This window comes from Schistocerca piceifrons, chromosome 9 (assembly GCF_021461385.2).
Source record: "Schistocerca piceifrons isolate TAMUIC-IGC-003096 chromosome 9, iqSchPice1.1, whole genome shotgun sequence".
NCBI lineage: Eukaryota > Metazoa > Arthropoda > Insecta > Orthoptera > Acrididae > Schistocerca > Schistocerca piceifrons.
In genome coordinates, this window is record NC_060146.1 from 128,360,936 (window position 1) to 128,384,831 (window position 23,896).

The 23,896-nt window shown below is 38.9% G+C and overlaps 1 protein-coding gene across 1 annotated transcript in view; it reads right to left on the reverse strand.

Moving 5' to 3' along the window:
• Window positions 1-23,896, reverse strand: part of LOC124717001 (gephyrin) — a 127,198-nt gene that overhangs the window by 49,123 nt on the left and 54,179 nt on the right. The window contains exons 3-4 of the mRNA XM_047243628.1: window positions 8,330-8,517; window positions 63-276 (exon numbers count right to left, since the gene is read on the reverse strand). Coding sequence (XP_047099584.1) covers window positions 63-276; window positions 8,330-8,517 — 402 coding nt within the window. The remainder of the gene's footprint in view (window positions 1-62; window positions 277-8,329; window positions 8,518-23,896) is intronic.

The window sequence follows — 23,896 nt, forward strand, 5'->3', positions numbered from 1 at the left end:
CGCAGAAGTTTATAAGATTCGTGGACTCAGTTTTCAGACAGTGTAGATGTAAAGTCACCCACCTTGCTGTGGACACTGGGAGGGGCGGCCTCGGGATCGCTGTCGCCCTGTGCACCCATGCTCCTGTGAACGTGCTCCACTTCCTTCTTGCTGTCCCTCACCAGCTCCAACGCGTGTGGCAAGACTTTGGCGACTGCTTCCAGAGACTCCTGGGCTCCTTTAGTGCTGCCTGGCAGGTTGATAATCAGGGTTTTGCCACGTATGCCACACACACCTCTGGAATGACAAGGAGATTACAGTTCATCTAATTTAAAGACACCTTAATTTCTAAAAATGAAATTTTATTGTCTTGTCAACACAGACAGCAGAAACCTAAAATTGAAGTAGTAATGGGAGAGGGCCAGTTTGGATTTAGGAAAGGAAAAGGAACCAGAGATGCCATCAGTACAGTGAGGTTTTTGTCGGAGATAGTTTTGGCTGCTAACAAAGAAGTCTGTGCTTGTTTTATAGACTGGCAGCAGACTTTTGACAGAGTCAACTAGACAAAACTGATGAACATCCTTAAGGAGATAGAAATCAACTGGAACAAAGAGTAAAGGTGTGACTAAACAATGGAGAAACAAACAGCTTGGAAATACGAAGAGGAGTCAGACAAGGATGTTGTCTATTGCTGAGTCTCTTCAACCTATATGGAGAATGGCTGGTGAAAGAAGCTTTGAAAAGATGCAGAAACTTCGAGATAGGAGCAACTCATCAACACCATCAAGTATGCAATTGATCTGGTAGTGCTTGCCAAAAATGAAAGGCAACTGCAACATGTGATAAAGCAGAGAACCTGGAAGGAAATATGGCATGGAAATCAACATCAAGAAATCAGAAGCGATGTGTATATCAAAATGGGAGAAACTTTTGAGGATAGCTGCCAAAAGATGCCTACTGCACAACTGAAATTCAAGGAAGAATCACCATGGCCAAAGCCGCATTCAACAAGAAGAGAACTCTGTTGACCAGCAAGTTGAGCTTGGAATTAGGAAGAAACTTGTGAAGTGCTACATCTGGAGCATTGCACTGTATGGAGCACAGACATGGAGCATGAGGAAAATGGGGAAAAACCTGGAAAGTTTTGAAGTGTGGTGCTGGAGAAGAATAGAAAAGATCAAGTGGACAGGTCATCTGACAAACAATGATAATGAGAAGAGTAGGAGAGAAGAAAACTATTCTGAATACAATTCTTCAGAGGAAGGCCATCTGCATCAGACACATACTTAGGCACAAGGGGCACATATATGATGTCACTGAAGGTAAGATCAAAGGAACTACACGATGAGGAAGAAGAATAATTCAACATCTGGATGACATGAAAGATGGAAGCAGATACAGAAGAGTCAAGGAAGAAGCTGAAGACAGGGAACACTAGCATCAGAAATTCTCTGTATGAAGACACAGTCCTGCCACTAGGCAGAATAATGCATAATAATAATTGTCTTGTCAAGAGCATTAGCTTCATTGAAAAAAAAATAAGCAAGGAAGTTGAAACGTAACAAGGAAGAGTATCTCCATCTACTCTGCTATCACTGCTACAATAAATAAATTGCAAAAGATTCCCATTTTGCAATTTACTTTTGTATCACAGTTATCACATAGGGCAAATATCGGAATTATTTCAAAGGCTATATTTTCCAAATTCTTATTATTCAGACAGCAGTTTATGTTTCATCAATTTCTATGGTCTGGTTTTACTGAGGAACTTTTTCCACAAAAATTAGATATTGAATATTTCACAGAGCTATGTGGTCTAAAAAGGCATGTGACCTACTAACTGATACAAAAACACGTATATTAATGACACTATGTTATTAACTAAAAGTACATTAGCACAAACTGCATGAAAAACATTGTTATAAAAATTGCCATAAATGTGCTCCAACTGTGACTAGTGGTTATGTCTTGAGAGTAGTTGTTACAGCATTGCTCAATAACTAATTGCTGCGTGGCAATTTTGGTTGATAATGCCACTTTCACTCTCTGAAATGTAATTAGTTGAATCCTTGTGAAAGTTTATGTTATGTTTCCAGCACAAAATTGACATAAAAACCACATGTTAACACAGCAACATTTTTGTATGATTTGAAAATATATTTGTTGAACATACTGTACTATTTATGAAAACTTTTACCACAAACAAGGCACATTAACAATAATTTTAGCATGGGATGTTATGGAGTGAGTGCAGCTTGGTTGGGGACCATTTACTATATATTTGTATGAAGCAATTCAAGAAAATCACAGAAAAACCCAATCTACAATGACTGAAATCTGGTCCTTCTCAACGTCTTCACTACTGTATCATATCACTCAATTCTAACTTTTACACACTGAAAATTCATTTTTCTAAACCTGTTAAGCACTTATGACTACTTTTAATTGACAAAAATATTCTCTCAGTCCTCATTTCTTCCGCAGAAGATCATTATATTTTTAAAATATTAAGACATAGTTATGGAAAGCTATAAAACTTGAAAGCTAACAGGATGTACTAAAAAAGATCAGAAACCGATCTTAGTATCCAGCAGGATATTTTTTACTTGCATGTTTTTTCCATGAAATAACAGCTGTCTTCAGGAATGTAAAAAGAATTACTAGCAAAAAGTTCTTCTTTAACATTAGCTTTCAGCTTTAGTGTTGGAACAGCAGTGCTATATACACTGGCGGGAAAAAAATTGGAATGTCAAGAAGAAGTTGTGTGACAAACAAAAGTTGATAGACATGTTTCTACACCTCAAACATGATGTCGATTCAAATTTTGCACCAGTCACCTAAGAGTGACCCTAATGGCACCACTATGAGGATGCGAATCAGGTTTGCCCTAAATACATGCTGTAAGTCGTAAGTGTTAGTTATCTTCAAGACTGGGTTGATGATTTGACGCTAGTCAAGAATGCCTTTAAGGCAACAAAGACACCATTATCAACACCTCACTGAGACTGTATGAGATCATATAACAGGGCTAAGAGGAGCCGGATCTTCCTTCTCTTATATTGCATAAACACTCGGCAGGAATGTAGACAGTGTATATGACTCCTCGCAGCAGTGGTTACAAGAGTGTATGGTCACAAGAAGACCGGGCTCTAGACAGCCACGTGGCACTACCAAGAGGTATGGCGTATGGCTCTGCCGCATGGTACTGCATCCGCAGCATCAATCTGCAGCAGCAATCTGAGCAGCAGTTGGCACCACAGTGATGCAACAAATTGTTACAAATTAGTTATTTCAAGGACAGTTCCAAGCCAGAAGCCCTGTAGGGTACATTCCACTGACCTAAAACTACTGCCATTCACGACTTCAGTCGTGTCAAGAGAGAGCTCATTGGAAGGCAGGATGGAGGTTTGTTGTGTTTTCTGATGAAAGCTGATTCTGCCTCCATGTCAATGGCTGTGTGTTGTTATAAGGAGACCAGTTCGAAGCCTAAATCAACCTACCTGCATGGTAGGCACACTAGACCTAAACCTGGAGTTATGGTCTGGGGTGCGATTTTGTATGACAGCAGGAGATTCCCATGCACCTTGACAGCATATTCCTACATCAGTCTGGTGATTTGACCAGTTCTGCTGCCATTCATGAACAGCATTCCAGGGTATGTTTTCCTTGGGATAATGCATGCCCACATACCGCTTTTGTAACCCAACATACTTTACAGAGTGTCGGTGTGTTACCTCGGCCTGCTCCAACACCAGATCTGTTTCCAATTGAGCATGTATGGGACATCATTGGACAACAACTCCAACATCATCCACAATCAGCAATAACTGTCCCTGTATCAACTGACCAAGCGCAACAGTCATGGAACTCCATCCCACAAACTGACATCTGCCACCTGTACAACACAATGCATGCACATCTGCATGCTTGCATTCAACATTCTGGCAGTTACATTTGTTATCAATATACCAGGGTTTCACATTTGCAATTGCGTATCTCGCCCTTACATTAAACTTTGATCCTGGAATGTTAATCACTTAAATATGTTACCTAGACAAATGTATTCCCAAAATTTCATCTCTCTACATTAATTATTTTTTGGTATTGCAAGTTTTTTTCAGTCAGTGTATATGGCATTTATCTTTTATTCTTTTCTTGCACTGGTGTCTGCAAGGAAGGGATTGTAGTTCCTTACTTTTCTGAAGAGAGAGGAACAACAGTTAAACAACTACCTAAACTGCAAAGGCGAACATGTATGGCCCACATGCTCTCCCAACCCATCATTTCATGACTTCTTTCTGTGGGGCTACCTGCAATCAAGATTGTATGTAAACAAGCCCCAAACAATTGCCGATCTGAAAATTTCCTTTTGTCAAGACATTGAAGCTATGTCAAATTGACTGTTGGAGAAAACCTTGCAGAGCTTTGAGGAAGGGCCCTGAATGTGTTTCTGTCAAGAAGGGTGTCATTTTAATGACTAATTTCCAAACCTAATTTATCTGCATAGATTTCAAAAATGCAATAAAACTACAGTATTATTACTTACTGTAAAAGTTTTTTTTCTATGAATAAAATAGTGGAAATTATTCGGTAATGAAATACATAAGTTTCCTCTGCTCCACCCTGTATTTCAATTTTAGCAAAGTGTGTACACGCTTGCAAGTACCGTAGGCTGCAGATTCAAAAATAAAAGTGATGTGGTGTGAGACAACCTACAGTTCCAAATTGGTTCCCCCTGCGCCAATGCTAACTAGACTGGGTACAAAAGAACTAAGTTCTATAACGGCCCACTCTCTCCTTTTAGGAAGGAACAAAAGATGAGTTTAAAAATAAATTTACAAGAATGAACAATGAGGGGCGACACTAGCGGAGGACGCATCTTGTCCCTGGTGTCCAGCGGAGGGCCTGTGCGGGGTGTGGCAGTGTCGTGCTGGAGGGCGCCACTGGTAGCGATGTGGGCTTCCTCGCCTCGCCTCACACCAGGTGTCTGCGTAGTTTGCACTGCATTCGCGCCATTCCTATCCCTGTCCCCGTCCCGACTTGTCCCGACTCTGTATGTTCCATCCATCACAATTACATTTTTGTTCTTGAGGGTGTAGTCTTCAGTCTGAAAAGTTGTCTGATACAACTGTTTATGCTAATCTGTCCTGTGTGAATCTGTTCATCTCTGCATAAATACTGTAACCTACATCCACTTTACACACATTCCACTCGACTGACAAATTAACTATTTCTTTATGCCCCAAGAAGTGTCCTGTGAACTTTTTTTTTTTTTCTTTTTGTCAAGTTCAACTGCAAACCACTTCTTCTCTCCCCAATTCAATTCAGTGCCTCTCAGTTATTTATCCCCTCTATCCACCTAATCTTCACCATCCTTTTCAACAGTCTCTTTTGATCTGTACTATTTATCATCATTTTCATTACTAACGATGTAAGGAAAGGAAGACTGCTACTTATCATAAAGTTGCAGACAGGCACAACTAAAAGACATTTATGCATTAGCTTTCAGCCACAGCCTTCCTCAGAAAAGAAAATCCATACAGTGAGTTATAAATGTGTCAAATTCAGAACTTTCTCAATGTTCTGTATGCTCTCATGCATTATAAGAACTAAATATCAATGAAACATTATCATCATACTCACAAACAAAGAGAAAGAACTATCACCACATATTCACCAAATAATGAAAACAGATCGAATGTAGATACTGTGTTATGCTAGTCTACCAGAAATAGGAAAAGCATATTTTAGCATATTGTCCTACAACACGTGGGTAAGAAAATAATTAAACACAGTACCTCCTCCTACTACAGTTCAATTATTTTGGTAAATGTGCTCAAGAAATTCAAAGAACTTGAATGTAATTCTGTGGACATTACAACTGTCCAGAAAGCTTGCACTGTGTCTGAATACACACTGATAAGGTAGCTTAATGTTATCTTTTATCTGTCACAAGTGAACTGCCCACAGCCCAAGCAAATAAAGGCAGTACAATGGTTGAGTCAAATACCAAGATCAAGAACAGCTGCTCAATTGTTCTTATTTCGATGGATCGGCAATTTGTTCAAACATTTATACCACTTACAAATCGGCCTTAGCTCTTATCACTGGTCTTTGCATCTAACATATTTGCATGAATCGTTGACTAATCAATAGGAATACTCACTTTTAAGCAATTCACTAACAATGCTAAACATACTTTAAATTCTGACAGCCATACACAGAAATCTCCTGAAGATTTTCGCAAAAGCATTTTTAAATATTTTTTTTTTTTTTTAATTTTTTGAATTTTGGATACTCAACTCCTACACAGGTGATATGGTAGATCATGATTACTACTATTACTATTACAATACTCCTCTGGTTTTGGCCATCTATTGAGCACACAAAGTAACTTCCTCATGGTTGTCTTCCGTCCTGATTTTTGGTCTCTTTTGCATTGCTTAATTCTTTCACTGTGTTCTTTTCTTCTTTCATCTGTCCATACCGTCCTGTGCTTTCTGACCTTTTTGTGAAAATCCCCAAATTTTCTAATCTTGTTTTGAAAAATTGGCCTGTCTAGAACCTCTGCTTTTGCAATTTTATCTGCTAAGCCACTTTCACTTCCCTGAACCAACTAATTTGTGTTTTGGAATTTTTTTCAAAACAGTCAACTTTTTTTTTTATTACTGCTTTGTTCAGGGTTCATTCTCACACCAAGTGACCATAAAATGAAATTCTCCATTACCTGACAACATCAGGTAGGTTTTCAGCTTGGGTGCAAATTTCTTCATTACTTCTTCTCAACCATGTGCTCCCAACTTTTCCTGGACCAAGTATTTTCCATAGTACCTGCCTTTCTGTTTTCTCCATCTTCTCTATTTCTTCCTTTTTGTTGGGGACTATACATTCCGCTGCATACATGCAGTGTTGCAGCATTGGATTTTTGTTTTTTCTGGGAGTGATTTTTTTATTGTAATGTCTTCCATTAACCGCTAATCCATTTCCATTTTCTGGGCTTTATTTTTGTTTGCTTCTTTATATAGACCATTTGGATGTATTACTTCCCTTAACACTTAAAAGTTATTCACTGTGTCTACTATATAGAAATTTTGGATTGGTTTTAATGTTCATAATGAATTCTGTCTTCTCAAAAGAAATTTGTAATCCAGTATTTTCCACCATCACTTTGAACAGACTGATTTGCTCAGTTACCATACTGACTTTTTTGCAAAATATTGCTAAATCATTTGCAAAGGCTAGACAGTTAGGTTTGACATTCAAGTTTCTATATATCCCAATCTGGTATCTTGGATTCCTTTTTCTTGGAGCCTTAAATTTCACTCCTTTCTTACTTTGTCCAAAACACTGCTGAAGAGCAATGGTGAAGGGTCATCACTTTGCATTACATCAGCTTTAATTTACTTACTTACTTACTTCTGAGGTTATCAAACAAACCTCAACCCATCAAAAAAAAAAATCCTTTCAGCATAAAAGCAGATTTGGTTACAAAATTATTTAACATCACTGATGCGTTTTACCCTTTTGGGCCATCATCAGATTGTGTAAAAGTAGCCGCATACGTAACCCATTCATCACAAAGTGATATAAACCGGAAGATGGATGCAACAGTAACGGGATATGTTTTTCTGGTGGATGTATTACAATCCAGTTACATTGTGTCCATTTTTCATTTTATATGGCTTTATGATGGGTGGGTAACATGTCCAGCTACTTTTACACAATCCGATGATGGCCCAAAAGGGTGAAACATATCATTGACGTTACATAATTTCACAACCAAGACTGTTTTTATTCTGTAATAATGTTTTCTTTGTGCCACTCACGTTCACTGGATGTTTGTGTGAATGGGTGCAGGGCTTTAACTGCCAGGATAAGAGTACTGTTCGGCAGATTTTATCACTGCCAAATTTTAGTACACAGCAGAACTGGCACTCTCCCTCTCTTGCAATGCCACAATCTATTTCATAAAGCCATTTTTGGTATAAAGAATAATTGGGAGAAAGATCGCCTTAGCTATTTAACTATCTATAGAGTGCTAAACCAACAAGAGTAGTTATGTTCCACAGCTTTTTACTATTACTATTTTGTTAATTAATTTATTATTTTATAAAATGTTTCAATAGTTGTGTGCAACACTTGCACAAAAGAATAAGTTACGGTGCCAGAGATTACACTCGCTCGCTATACCTCAAATTCTACAAAAACTTCTCAGGGATCTGCAATTCATATCAATTATTTACCTGAAAGATATCTATCTATATGCAGAGACTAAAAGGCTAATACTCCACTATTACACTTGTAAAAAATAACATAAATGAATATAAACCAAGATTAAAATGAGACTGACCTTGACAGAACCGCAAATGGAGTTTTTTCCAGCCCCTTCTGGAGAATGAGAGTAGACAAACCTGGTGCCTCCTTTGACACGACACGCTTTGTGGCTTCCGGTGTGACGTCACGAGGTGCAAAGCCTGTCCCACCAGTCGTCAAAATTAGGTCCAGACGTAATTTGTCTGACCAGTCAAACAGTATACCCTGAAGAAAACCATAGCAATTAGTTATTTTGATGGCTCATGTTACTCCAGATCTATAACAATAATAGACATTTATTGCTAATTTACACTGTGAATTATTTTATTAATCACAAAGCAGTTGCTTTTCTTAAGCACTCTTCCTCCGTCCATATATTGATACATAAGGTTTTGTAGATTCCATCAAAAAGGAAAACCTTCAAGGATATGAAATGAGTCAAGCAAAACATAATGCTTAATATGTACACTCCGTCTTCAGGCCACGAGTGGCCTACCGGGACCATCCGACCGCCGTGTCATCCTCAGTCAAGTAGCTCCTCAAATGGCATCACGAGGCTGAGTGCACCCCGAAAAATGGCAACAGCACATGGCGGCCTGGATAGTCACCCAGTGAAGTGCCGACAACGCCCAACAGCACTTAACTTCAGTGATCTCACGGGAACCGGTGTATCTACTGCGGCAAGGCCGTTGCCCTAATGCTTAATATGTACACATTATTATTAATAAACTATCATTATATTGCTTCATAAAGCTTGTGCTTTTGCCAACTACAGGAATGTACTAAACTGGATGGAAAGTCACTAATTTGGAAAAAGTTGCCGATTCATAAGTTACATTAAATATCTACTGTTTTTCTTCTACTGGTAATTTAATTTACTTATGTTGGTATTTTTTTAAATAAAACTGCTACCCACACAAGTAATATCAGATGTGTGTTCACAATACAGTATACTACTGTTCATGCAGATTTACTATGTACTTTCCATGTAGCCAAAAGGAATTTTCAATCCATGAATCTACATATCAAACCTAGTAGCTCACCACTCAATTTCCTTTATGTCTTTCTCTCACCTGACATGCTGAGACTGCTACATGTTCAAGCAGTACTACAGAAAAATCACGCAAGTGTTCTCTAAGTGGGTTCTTTTGTCTGTATGCTGCACTTTCACAGAAGTCCCCCAGTAAACTATATTCAACCATTCAACTTCCCTGCAACTGATCTTATGTGCTTGTTCCATTTCATATCCTTTCATAACATTACATGTTTATATTTAACTGTCATGAGTGTGTTAAATAGTGTACTAATAATATTATATTTGAGTATTACATTTAAAGCAAGCTGCCACTCATTCAGCCTAATGGAAATTCTGTCAGGATAACAAGATCTCTACTTCAGAGAACTGCCAACATGCGCTGTGCCAGAAAAAAATCTATACTCATTAAGAAAAGATTGCTTGGAGGCCAAATGGTGATAAATTTATGAGCCTTATCTTAATCATATCATCGTATGTGAAACACAGCAAAGATAAACTGCATTTTCTCATGGCTTGAAATTATGACATGATAAGCTAGGATTAAAGATTATCTAGAAATTTTGGACACAGGAAATTGTTCAGGAGTTACTTAAGTCATTCCATATCTTATATCGGATAACATATTTCACCAGCTGTTGTTTGTGCAGATTAACTTCATATTATATCTGAACTGTTGGTAGTTGGTGTATACTTTACATCAGCATACTTCATTTAAACCATGTAACACAGCTACCATGGAAAGGTGTATCGGTTATTTGGAAACATAAGATATCTATCCAATACAGTGGAAAGAGCTGATGAAGACAAATTATTATTTCCCATAAGCCATTTAAAATTGGGGAAAAAAATGCTCATTTGCTAAAATTAAATGACTGAAGTATACATAAAAATTGTTTTTAGTAGCAGTATGCACTATTAAATGGATTGGGTGTGTGTGTGAGATGCCAACATACTTCTCTCATGTTTGGCTTTTTATTACAGCATCGTGTTCACTCAGTTAATGTCATACATATGAGCATATCACATGTGCACTTGCAAATGATGAAACCATGCTCGAGAGAGGACGTGCAAAGGTAGCATCTTCACTTTCTGATAAGGAAAGTAATGAAAGATTTGAAAACATCAACATTTGGTTCAAGGTAAATTAATTGTTATCATTAAATTATGACAAGACCTCACCACATACAGTACAATACCTTCTGTAGAATTTTAAAAAAAATAGAGAAAAGAAAGGGGCAATGTGTAAATTCAATTTAAAACTTAAAACTCTAACACCAGCTTTAGGAACTGTTGGCTTCTCCGTCAGGGTGGAAAGATAGGTTGGAGAAGGTCAAAAAGGGTGGGCAGGTCCCTCAGACCTAAAGATAGGGGGACCCATCTGTTCTGAGGGTAAGTGGAGTCAAAGATGAAGGGGGAGAGGTCAGAGAGAGAGAGAGAGAGAGAGAGAGAGAGAGAGAGAGAGAGAGAGAGAGAGAGAGAGAGAAGATCAAAGCCAGTACACTGAAAAGCACTGTGTCAGTTTACATCCAAAGAATTAAAAATCTAATGAATAGTGGAATTAAAAACTGAAAAGAAGACAGAAAAAAACAGAGGGTCAGGTTGGTGAGGGAGATTATAAAAAGGGAATAAAGGAAGTAATTTAGAGTAAAAACAAAATATTTAATAAAAAAATAATAATAAAGGAGTGAGGGATTGTAAATTAATGAAAGTTAAGTTTATGAGAGCGTCTGGATGTGAGGATATGTTGGAGGGTAAGTTACCATATCCAGAGTTCAAAGAAACTTGTATAGTGTGGGGAGGATTCAAATGGCTTGTGTGGTATAGTAGTAGCAGGAACTCAGGTCCCTCGAGTTATGCTGCAAAGCATGCTCGGCTACTGTGTACTGAGTAATGGATGTCTTCAAGACATCCACTCCAAGGCAGACTGTTCCTCTGTGTCCATTCAAGGACTCAGACAGTTTGATGGTGGTTATTTCTATACAAATCGCTGTACTGTGAACAGGTGTAAGTTAATAAATTATGTTTGTGGTTTCACATGTTTCTCTGCTTGTTAGGTTGTATGGTTTACCAGCAGAGGAGCTGGAGCAAAAGTTACACATGGGTGAAAGGGATCAGTTTTACTGTGGGCAGTTGCAAAGGTAAGAACCTTAGGACAGGGGTAACAGTCTGGGAATGTTATAAATTTCAAGACTAATGTTATGGAGGCCAGTAGGGTGACAGAAGGCAACAATAGGTGGTGTGGGGAGGATATCAGAGAGAAAAGATTTAAGGATCCAATCTGAGAATGTCACAACCTTGGTCAGAGAAATTTATTGAAACATTCATTAAAAGCCTTGGTGGCACTACACGACAAGCAGAGCTTTTGGGTTTTGTGGAAGTAGGAGTCGTATCAGTTGGAGAGTGAGAGGAGGATACTGTCTGGGAGACTGTTTGTAGAGAAGATCTGTGGGGGAGCTGGGTGAGGGAGAAGACCAGACGATATGGTCAGTGTAGGTTTTTCGGGATTCACTGGTGAAACAGATATGTTTGCCACGCTGTAGGGAAAGCAGCATTTGATGTGGAGGTGGTGGCAGTTGTCAAAGTGGAGGTATTGTTGCTTACTGTTCGGCTTCATATGGACTGCTGTTGGACGTGAGCTTCAATTGGATGGAAATCAGTGTCAAGTAACGGCTTTGAATTTGAAAAAGGATGAAGTGAGTTTAAGTTGGGTAAAATAGTTAAGCTGTTGTAGGAAGTGGAAGAGTAGTTGTTCACTGTGAGTCTACACTGCAAACACGCCATCAATAAAAATGCAGCAAGACAGGAGGCCCAACTTCTAGGTCCTGAGCAATGTCTCTTCCATGCAATCCATGGAAAGCTTATCATACAACGGGACCACTGTAGTCCACCTAATTTGTCTGAATGTCTGGTCCTCAAAAGTGAAGTAGTCATAGGTAAGAGTGAAGTTTGCTAAGAAGACAATAAATGAGTCTTTATGGAGTCTTCCAGGTCACCATTGGAAGAAGTAGTGTTCTTGAGCTGAAAGGCTTTGTGTCTGTCACATAATAGTGTAGAGTGAGGTTACATCAATAGTGACAAGGAAGGACCCAGGTAGGGATAGATTTGAGGCATTCCAGGAAGCAACTGGTGTCTTGTGGAGAATGGGAGGCTCCGTCTAATGGGTTCGAGGTCTGGTCTAACAGAGCTGAAATGTGTTCGGGAGGTGGTGTCAGGGGAAGGGGGTGGCGGGGGGGGAGGGTGCCTTGAAAGCCAGAAGATAGATGTGATGGGATGGCTGTGATAGGTCCTTTTTATGGATTTTCAGAAGTAGGTAGAAGGCGAGGTTGTATGAGCCATGAGGGATAAAGATGTTCCACAGAAGCGGGTGTGAGTCCTTGGGAGGAATCTAGGTTCATAAAGACATTTTGCAGCTCAGTCTCGATGGAGCAAATGGTGCCTTAAGAACAGTTCTCTAAGACAAGATGTTCGAGAGCTGGCTAATGCCCTTAACAGCACACCCTGCTTGTCACCCAGTATCGTCCAGGCTTCAAATGCCTCAATACCTTATTCCAACAAACCTATGCCCCTCTCTCAAGTTGGACCATGAAATGATATTCTCTCTCCGATATATTTCCCATACCATTCACTGTCACCAATCTAACCTCTGTGACATTCTAGTTAAGCCATATGATATTCCCAAACCATTATCCCAAACTCAACGTTCCTCTGTGAGGGTTCCTGCAGTAAAACCTGTCCCATGCACCCACCCACCATCACTTCCTCGAGTCCCCACCACACAACAACTTAAAAGGCAGAGAAATGTGCAGAAACATGCATGTCGTTTGCCATATTACATATTTCAGCTGCATAGCATTTTCTATAGAAATGGCCACCACCATTTTGTCTTTGGCGCAGTGACAATGATCTGCATAAAGGTTGCATTTTTTTCCATGTTACATATAGACAATACATCTGTGTTGCGCCCATTACCACCATGTTCATAAGTCACCTTTATCAGTGATAACATCAGATAGAGCTCCCTCACACTAAAGTGTGTAAAATATGACAAGTGATTACACAGGATTGCCAAAATAAAACAGGCCTCATGTCTTATAAACAACATACAGACAATTCACTCATTTATTGTAAATACAGAATACAGAGTAGTAAATTATTATTGTGAAAAATAATGTATTCAACATTCAGTGGATCAATAGTTCACAGGAGGTGCTGAAAATTTTCATTATAAACCTTGATACACAATTCGGCATACGTCAACATGTTTCTGGAAACTTATGCCAATTTATTTGGTGTGATTTCCGCAGTCTCATTGTGAATGTGTTTTCAACTCTTCAATTGTTATTACTGTAGACTTTACCCTTTACATTACCCCACAAATAAAAATCACAGGTAGGCAGATCTGGTGATCTGACAGGCCATAAACCTTCAGAAACTGTGTGTTCTTCTCTGAAAGTATCATGGACATATGATAGTGAAAACTGTGAAGTATGCACCATAGCATCATCTTGCTGGAAAAACACATACTCTCATTCTTCATCCATTAGCCGCACTATGAATAGTTGCAACTATTTCATCTGAGAGTACACAATGATGTTAAAGCAAATGGCACCTACAATCCGTTAGTCTGAAACCGCACACCAAATGCCTACTTTCAAACCACACAGAGGCACACCAAAGCATTCCCTAGGACTGTCTGTTGACCAATAGCTTGTGTTTTGAGAGATCACGTAACCACTAAGGTGAAACGATTCTTCATCTGAGTTGAAGTAAAGATTTGGATCCAGATAATTATCAGTGACATGCCTAATCTGTAGGTTTTAATGTTTGCATCACTCTTACTTTGTATGCTTGCGAATGTAACAGCTTCAACATGTTCTGGCATGACATTTGTTTGATGTTTAGTTGGGAAGACAGACGTCTAATTCATATCTGTAGACTTCTTACCATACAACACGTTCAATATTTTCTGGTGAACAAATTTTCTTCGCACGGTTACCTTTGCTGTCAGCAACTGAACCTGTTGCTCTAAATTTAGTGATCAGTTTCTGCACAACACTTTTTGCAGGAGCAGCAATAAACCTTTCATTCAACGTTTTAAGCTATTTACATCCAAACAAAGTTTCAACAATAAACACTCTCTGTTCAATTGAAGAAGACATTCTGTAGAACTGTATTCACTACAAGCTTCAAACTGACTACTGACAGTGCAGCTCTGATCACTAAATTGCCCTTCAACATCAAGTGACCCCGTTTGAGCACTGCCCTAATGTTAAGAAATAACACTCAGATGGCTTCAGATATCAAGTTCAGTGTAACACAAGGCCTCTTTTTATCCTGGCCGCACCATGGTTTTCCACTGTGACGGAGGTAACTTGAATATGCTCTAGGGGGTAAAATTAGCTAATATTGCAAAAGCATGAAATGAAGCATTTATTTCACAAATAAAAACAACAAATACAAGGCTAGGAATTCCCTGAAGAAATTTGAAGTGGGTGTGGACCCATATTCACGGAAGACTATTAATAAACAAAAGTAATCTATTTGATTTCATTGTACTCATATGTCTTCAGATCATCAGGTGATTTTATAAATTTTATTGTGAAAGCAACACTATGTACGTTTTACCCAATACAGTATCAGACCAAGGTTCACTGATGGCAGCATTGACCGACACTGGTAATAGGAAGAGAGTTGTGTGGCAAGTTGTCAGACCTCACAATCTGAGTAGGAATAAGGCTACGGCCAGTGAGAACATAGTCGCTGTATGACTGTCTGTGTATGACAGTGTGACTGCATTAGGTGTGATCTAGCATGAACCTTATGTGGCTTATAAAAGCACCATTCATTCATGGGCACTTCCTGAGGAAGTCGTTCCTTGATAATTGACAGCACTCCAATCTCAGGAATGTGCTAACTCATCAATGAACCCTCCCACTGGAGAGAAAAGAGGCTGCATTAGTCAACCAGTGGAAAAATGGTCCTGTTAGAGCATAACAGGTTAATATGTTCCTCTTTAAAAGACTTTGATAGAAAAGTAGGGAACCAGCTGTGTCAATCCTTGTTCCACCTTCCTCACCAAAAATTTTGGCGTGTGATATTCATGCTTTTTTTTGCGCTGCAAGAGAGTGGTTGAGAGACAGTGACAGTGGAAGAGAGATGCTGTTATGCTCTAACAGGACCATTTTTCCACTGGTTGACTAATGCAGTCTCTTTTCTCTCCAGTGGGAGGGTTCATTGATGAGTTAGCACATTCCTGAGATTGGAGTGCTGTCAATTATCAAGGAACGACTGATTGACAAGAATGACCATTGCTTGTCACTGGTTATGTGCCGACTGTATTCTGCAAGGTCATCAGTGGCTCCACAACTGAGATTGTTCTTGTAAATATAGTCAGCTAGCCTGATTGAAACATCAAAGTCTCTTTCCGATCTTTTGACTTGTTCCTAAACCAGCTTGTGTTACGTGGTGGCAGTGGAGGGAACGAAAAAATTTTAGTGATGGAAGATGGTACAAGAAAGAGAACAGCACTGTGCAGATGGATGATCACAGCGGTGGCAGGGAGAGAAGGAGCCCAACCACTATCCATGGAACATGATGCCAAGTGTTCTCTGGTGGGGCTTGTGCTTGCACTTCTTAGCTGAGTGTCGAGGCATGGTGAAGGGTGCAGTTGACCATACAAGACGTTCCTGTCAACATCAAACTTATCCATGGTGCTGGAAAACATGAGCACTTGCTGAAACCACTCTACTACATTAAATTCAGTTTTGTTAGTTGCTGCTTCTGGCAAGACTAAATCCACAAACTCTTATGTCAACTGTAGCAGAATTGGAGCAGAAAATGGATTATTCTCATTTCATTCTGTCCAGCTTCATTATTTGACTCCCAGTAAGTTTAAAAACTGTCTTCTCTGTGCAGATTAACTGAGAAGAAATAATTACAAACTTAACTGTGTAAAAAAGCAGTATGAATGTGCTGATGTGTTTCAAAACATAAATGTTTCTTCTTCTTCTTCTTCTTCTCCTCCTCCTCCTCCTCCTCCTCCTCCTCCTCCTCCTCCCCCCCCCCCCTCCCCCTCCCAGTACAGTTGCTGCATTCATGTCATGTAACTGAATTGTGTGGAAAGACTGCTTTGCCATACATTGTTCTTTCACAGCATAAGTAGTTTAGTATGTATGCATATTTTGTGTCACATTGTGTCCAATGGGCAATGACCTAACAAATGATTAGATATTTGTTCTACAACATATTCCATATGGAAATATAGGGGATTTCGGCCTGGCAGAATATATTTAGTAAGCACCCTAGAGGTATAGATGGCCCTTTACATACCAAACCTGGTATTGTAGGTGACATAAAAGGCCCCCTTGGAGCCATTATGCTACAAACTGCAGGAATCAAGCTTAGGGTAAGAAGTCTTCTATTATTTACTAAAGTTTGTTTGGTTCTCATATGTCTGCTCTGCATTTTGTCCTGTCTGTTTTGCTTAAGAAATAGTTTAATTTCTGGGTTACCACAAGATTAAATTGAATTGGGTGACAGATAGGAGTAAGTAGCAGTCATAAATTGCAATAAGATACACAGAAACAGAAGATTTACAAAGAATATTCTGAATTTATTTCATAAAGTTGTCAGAAGAGAGAAATACACTTAAAAGTCCAGAATTCTTACAAGCCTTGGGCACAGATTATTAGTTAGCCTACAGCATGGGTCAGAGTTCACAAACATCCTCTCCCAAACTTTTGGACTTTCACAAGCTATTTGGCATCTGCAGCTGTGCATCAAGGGTAGCATAATCCAGGCTGCAACAACTAAAATTTTGCTTCTCAAAGACAGACAAATGTGCTGCTTGGTGTGTGTTCATAATGTTCTGTCAAATAAGTGAACACATTGCATTTCCTTATAATTATGCTCAGCTGCTAGTCACTGGATAACTTCTATTTCTGTATGCCATGAGCAGCCATACAGTATCATCATCATCATCATCATCATCATCATCATCATTAGTATTTAATGTTCTGGCACTTATTGTCATTTGCCTTCTTGCTTCCCATACAATGTTGTTATGTATGGATTACAATCTTTTAATTTTGTACACCCTTAAATGTTCTTTCTTCATAGTGGAGTCAATCTTGTGACACAGAACACATTCTGGAGCCAACATGATGGCAATCTTATACAAGTGGACAACCAGTTACGTCCAGCAGTGAAGCTGAATATGGCTAATGCCATAGGGTACTACTCAGTCACTGCAAATGAGGGTTTTACAGATCTCTCCCTCACATGAAATTTTAATGGACCTTTTAATTCTTCTTTATACATGATGTTAATAGCACACTTTAAATGTTAGTTTTTTTTTTTTCAATTTGTTTAATTTTTGTGTTCTTTGTCGCTAGAAAATCCACTGTTTCATTACCATCTAAACTACAGTGAAACAATACCCACTGAACTGCAAATGTATCGTTCTTCAGGAATCACAAAAAATGACTGCTTTGTTGAACATATGTAAAATCATGTTTCGCTGGCTTCCTGCAAATTCTGATGATTTCAAGTTCACCTTCAAAACTTGACCAGTGTGGTCCTAAAGTCTGATACAAAGAGCAAATTTTCCTGTACATTCCTATTTCAATGTTTCCTTCTTCTCCATTATTTATTTATTTTTATTTATCTTTATTCATCCAAGAATCATCTCACAATGTTACAGGATTTGTCATGGTAATACAGTGCAATTCAGTAGCTCAAAATATACATACATGTAGCATACATAACAAGCTTAATGATGGTAGGACAGGTTGTCGGCCATGGCCTCGATTAAGGAATCATCGCAGCATTTGCCTAAGTGATTTAGGAAAACCATGAAAAACCCAAATTGAGATGGCTGAACAGCGCAACTCCTTCCTCCTGAACAAGAGATCATACTCTTAACACTTTAGAAAGCATTCTATCAATGAAGTGTAAACAATGATCGGTATAAAATTCAGTAAAACTGTCTCAATCACAGCAGATGTTCATTTGGCAACTGGTTTCGGTCTACAATTTAGACCACCTTCAGGCTGTAAGCACCATGATGGCAGCTGGTGGCAGTGGACAGAGCAATATCCATAAGAGCATAGATGTCAACTGCCCCATACTCGTACGGATATTGCTCCATTCATCACCACCAGCTACCATCAAGGTGCTCACAGCCTGAAGATGGTCAAAAACATAGGCCGAAACAAGATGCCAAATAAATATCTGTAGCAATCGAGACTGTTTCACTGAATTTTAAGTCTCTTTCAGCTGCAATGCCTCATTCGGTTGACCCCTATGAGCCATCTGTGTAGATGTGGTGCCACCGTTCTTCAGGGCGTCTCAGATTTGTAGCGTCCAATGCTGTAGCTCTCATTATTAATTTATCTGTTTCATTCTTTTTATTATTATCCATTATGTCTAGTTTGCATTGTAGTTGAGGAAACTTAACTGAAGAGAGAAAAAAAAAATTCTTCAGCATCAACTTTTGCAAAGCACACATAGTCCTCCAGTTTCATTTTAGGCTCTTCTATTTGCAGGTGTTACCAGCAGCACTATCAGGTTATTTGCTGATGATGATGCTGTCTGCAGGAAAGTGTTATTGGGCAATCTTAAGGAAATCATAAACACGTGGAGAAAATTTCCAACAGGTTTAATGAATGGCAGATCTCCTTATGTGGATAAATGCAAGATAATGTCTATAACAGAGGGAAAGAACCCAACAGCATCTGATTATAAGGCAAGGGCAAACATCTGCAGTGGGATGGACACGTAAAGTGAGACAGTGAATGAAAGACTTAGATTTGTTTTGTACAGTTCTGGGAAAGTGCAGTGCATCAGTAAATGAATTTGCATGCAAGACACTTGTGTGACTAATTCTAGAGTGTCACCCCAGTATTAGGAGTCATTACTGCATACACACACCAACAGACATCGAAAAATTTCAGAAAGGTGTTGCTAAGATCACAACAGGTTGTTATATCCCATATTAAAGTGTAACAGAGATGCTCAAGAGATCTAAAAGAGATTGTTTGGAAGAAAGGCTGCATCATTCTACAAACAGGTGCTGAATTCTATTAACAAGAGAGACCTCTTGTATGGGGTGACAAGATTCCATAAAAAACAAAGATAGTTATTTTCAGCATCCACTTTGTATCAATACTGATCTAATCTATCTAAGCATGCATTCTCACAAAGAGAGAACCATCGAAACTCCAGGCATCCAAAATGAAATTCCATAGATCCACCATCAAAAAGACTATCAAAGGGAATTGTCCAATCCAACATCCCAAAACCTACCCTGAAATTTTTCACACAAGAAAATGAAGCAAAAGAAATGCACTGACAAAATTGTAACTGCTAAAGCAAACTGCAAGAATTTTTTAAAAAAAAATGTTAAAGTTACTCTTTTTTCCCCACACAAAAACAATTTATAACAGCAGTTTGTATGACCCTTCCTGTCTAGTATGCGAATCAGCGAATAAGTAGACGCAACCATGACAAGAGAATGTAGCGCCACATAGTGTGAAATCCAAAGTGCCCACTTCCAAATATTAAGCACTTAATCCACACCAAAAAGCCTGAAATCATTAATTTTTTGAATAACTTGCAGTTCATATTGACAGTTAAACGGTTGCAGATGAGATTGTTACACAAGTGACTAGCAGAAGGAAGAAAATCAAGGCAGTGTATGATGTGAGATTACAAACGATTTCCGTCAGTCGAGACTTTTAATTTGTTGATGTTAAATATTTTATAACAATTCATGTAGCACACTCCTTATGATAGGTTTTGAATAATGTATATCTCACCAACAATGAAACAGTTCCTTTTTTATTCTCTGTAGTCATCACAAAAATGTGAAGTGTCTACTGGACACTGAAAACAAATATTTTCCTTATACCAGGCACACCTGATAAAAGAAAAATTATTAATGTATTCATCAATTCACACTCATTACTACTTTAATTCATAAAGAACTGGAATTGAATAAGAAACAGTCATGGCCATTGTTCTGCATGTTGTGCTACATACCAGGCATCCTTGATTAAATTTGCAAAATGTGGTGATGCAAAACTCACAGTGCAGAAAGAAGTTAAGAATACTGTTCTGTTGATAAACCATAAATGACAAAGAGCTAATAGAAATAGTATTGTTTGATCACACTATCAGTTCCAGGTGAAATCTGAATTATATAATCAGTCTTTTTATCCTCCTCCTGAGGGCAATGGTTTTGTACAAAAGTAACGAATTATTTTCCACAAATGGTAACAAGATGTTTCAGATGAAAAATTCCAATTTATTCTCTCCCATTTTTCTGGATTTTGCTACATGAGTTACAATATTTTTGCAAGTAAACAGTCTTTTTTTTTTGTCATAATTTGGTTTGATGTTCCTGAAGACAGATATAAAGCTGCGGAAACAGTAATCCACTGATACTTATCACTGACACTGTTGTATAGATGACTGCACATTCAAATCTGTCTTCTTTTTGCTGAAAATGAGAATATGCGGTTTGCACGCATTTCTTGCACGGAACATGACTGACTTTCGGGTTGTTTGGGGGGAGGAGACCAGACAGCGAGGTCATCGGACTCATGGGCTTAGGGAAGGACGGGGAAGGAAGTCGGCCATGTCCTTTCAAAGGAACCATCCCGGTATTTGCCTGGAGCGATTTAGGGAAATCACAGAAAACCTACATCGGGATGGCTGGACGCAGGATTGAACCATCGTCCTCCCGAATGCGAGTCCAGACTGACTGTCCTTATACACATAATTTTATTGATAACAAGAAGCTTCATCTTCCCGTCAGTCACAAATGTCTTTATAGTAATACCTATTAATGACATCTTCTCTACGCATTTAATTGAGGTAAACTTCATAATTTTCTGACTTCCTATTCCGTACATTGTCCTGAATCTATTCAATCAGGGTGAAGAAGCCTGGAAATCAGTAATGTCTCACTGGCAATTCAGAGCGTCCACTCTCATAGATCTTCTTAAGTAATGATGCACTGACTATCGTGAGCAGTTCTAAATCTTTCAAATAGTTCTTATTTTAGACTTCCTTGAGTTTCATTTTGAAACATACTTAGTGTAAATCTTTCTTCCATTTACAGATTTCATGTTCACATCTCATGTAATGAAACCAGCTTTGCACACTGCTTTGCTCAACCAAAAAATTTACTGCCTTTTCGTTTTCACTGTAACTATTACTGTGCACGTTTCCTTTGGGCTTGGAAGATACGCCATTTTTGTTCTGGACTTTAACTAGCACAATAATCATCATTCGAGCCACAGTTCACAGCATCATTTAAGACATTTCCTATTCCTTGAATGTCCGAAAAGTTAACTAATAAATAACACATGGGCAGGTCTTCAGGAGAAGTAAGTGATTTCGATTGCATACCACATTCTTCGTATTTCACCTTTGTAAGACTGAAAACATTAATTGGATTCCACGTTACTGTGAAACTCTAGAACCTTAATAAACATAGAATCTCTTAGCATGTACACAAGAAGAAATCACAATGGAAATTAATTCAGTTTTATCTCCATTTTAACATTTAGCAACACCACAAAGGCAACTGTTATTATTGTGGATATTTAACGAGTTGCAAATACAATTAAATAGTAACTGCATCAGTTGGTTCCTTCTGGAGATGACGATACACTGGTCCTGCAGTAAAACGGAAGACATCCACCCTTCTCAAATCCAGCCAGTTTCCTGAAAATCTTAAAAGGAGCTTACATGGACAAGTCCCAGTTCCACCACCATTTTATGTAAGATCCATAGGGAAAGGGTTCTACTTCGCCCCACTGTAAGCAATATAGGAGCCCCAACATATTACCTATTAAAACATTTGGCTCCTCTTCTGAGTCCTTTGGTAGGAAAATGTGAACATCTTATTTGAAACTCAGAAGATTTTATACAGCAACTGAAGACTTTGTGTTTCAAACCAGCTGACGTATTAGTGAGTTTCAATGTGGTCTCTTTGTTCATGCAAGTATCTGTGGTGGATTCATTACAATTTATAGAAGCTAAGCTGGAGGAGAACATCTTAGATCTATTCAGACATATGCTTACCTGGACTCACTTTTTATTTAATGAACAAAATTTTGAAAAATGATGGTGTTTCTGTAGTTAGCCCTTTGTCTCCCGTAGTAGCTAGCCTTTTTATGGAAGACTTCAAGGAAAAAGCAGTCAGCAGCATTGAAACCTAAATGTTTTTGAAGATATGCGGATGACAGCTCTTTAGTGTGGCCATATGAGGAAGCAATGCTTCCCGCATTTTTGGAATACCTTAACACCCTCTATCCGAGCATTTGTTTCGCCATGGAAATGGAGATAAATGGAGACCTCCCATTCTGACATCCTAGTCCGCAAACAAGAAGACATTTCCTTTGGTCACAGTGTGTTTTGTAAACAAACTCACGTTGACCAATGCTTACGAGGTATGAGCTGCCATCACCCACATCAATATAGTGGCATATTACGAACTCTCGTACATAGGGCAAGAGTTATCTCAGATGCAGAGATCTTATCAGCTGAGCTTAGGCGTCTTCACTAAAAACGGGTGATCTGATAAACAGATTCCTAACTTATTTCAACCTGCATGCACTAAACATGAAGAACAGCCGGAAGAGACAAAGATCACCATAAAGATGGTTTTTCTACCCTATGATGGTGATGGTTAAGAAACATGAAATAAAACATGTCCTCTGCTCTCCAGCGCAAGTGCAAACAATGCTAAGTTCCGCTACAGACAACCTATGTCTCAGGAGACCAGGGATGTATAAAATACTGTGCCAGAGTGGGAAATTATACATTGGCTGGATGTGTTGTACTTTTAAGGATAGGTGCACTGAGCACAGATGTCACACCAGATAGGGTCAGCTAGAAAAGTCTGCTGTTGTTGAACACTGTCTTGATACAGGACACAGCGAGAGAAAGATCCTTTCATCCGCTGCCATGCACTGGGACTCCATCATTAAATAAACAGTCAAAATACATATATGTAACGAACTGAGTAATAGACACACGAGATTTCAACTCAGCAAAACACAGGAATCAGCACTGGCGTTAATAAGGTGTTATCGGCCCAGGACCAATGAATCTGAGTCAACACAGATAGGGAATTGGAGTCCACACACTTAAACTGGATGCCAACACACTGGGCCGTGACCTGCAGCACCGCTTTTCCTGTGTCGCACGTGCAAAGACTCCAGCAGGGGGGCACTGGATGACAACATGCTCTCCGATTTGTCTACAATGATGTTATAGCCCCACCCCTTGGCACTTTTCTAGTGAGCCAGCTTATATATTGGTGAGCCACTGTAGCAAATGTCAGTAAGTACCTGAAGATGACAGGCAGCTGCCTCATTGAAATATAGTGCAGCTGCCACAACATTATCCGAGGCAACACCTATGAACCAGTGAAGCAGTTATTATGTCAGGAAAGTCTGAAACAGCATGCCTTTACTGTTGAAAATGGACAAATTAACATAGAGTTCTGAAACCTCAGTTTTCACCGTTTAGCACTGACTGGTCATAATGCCCAAA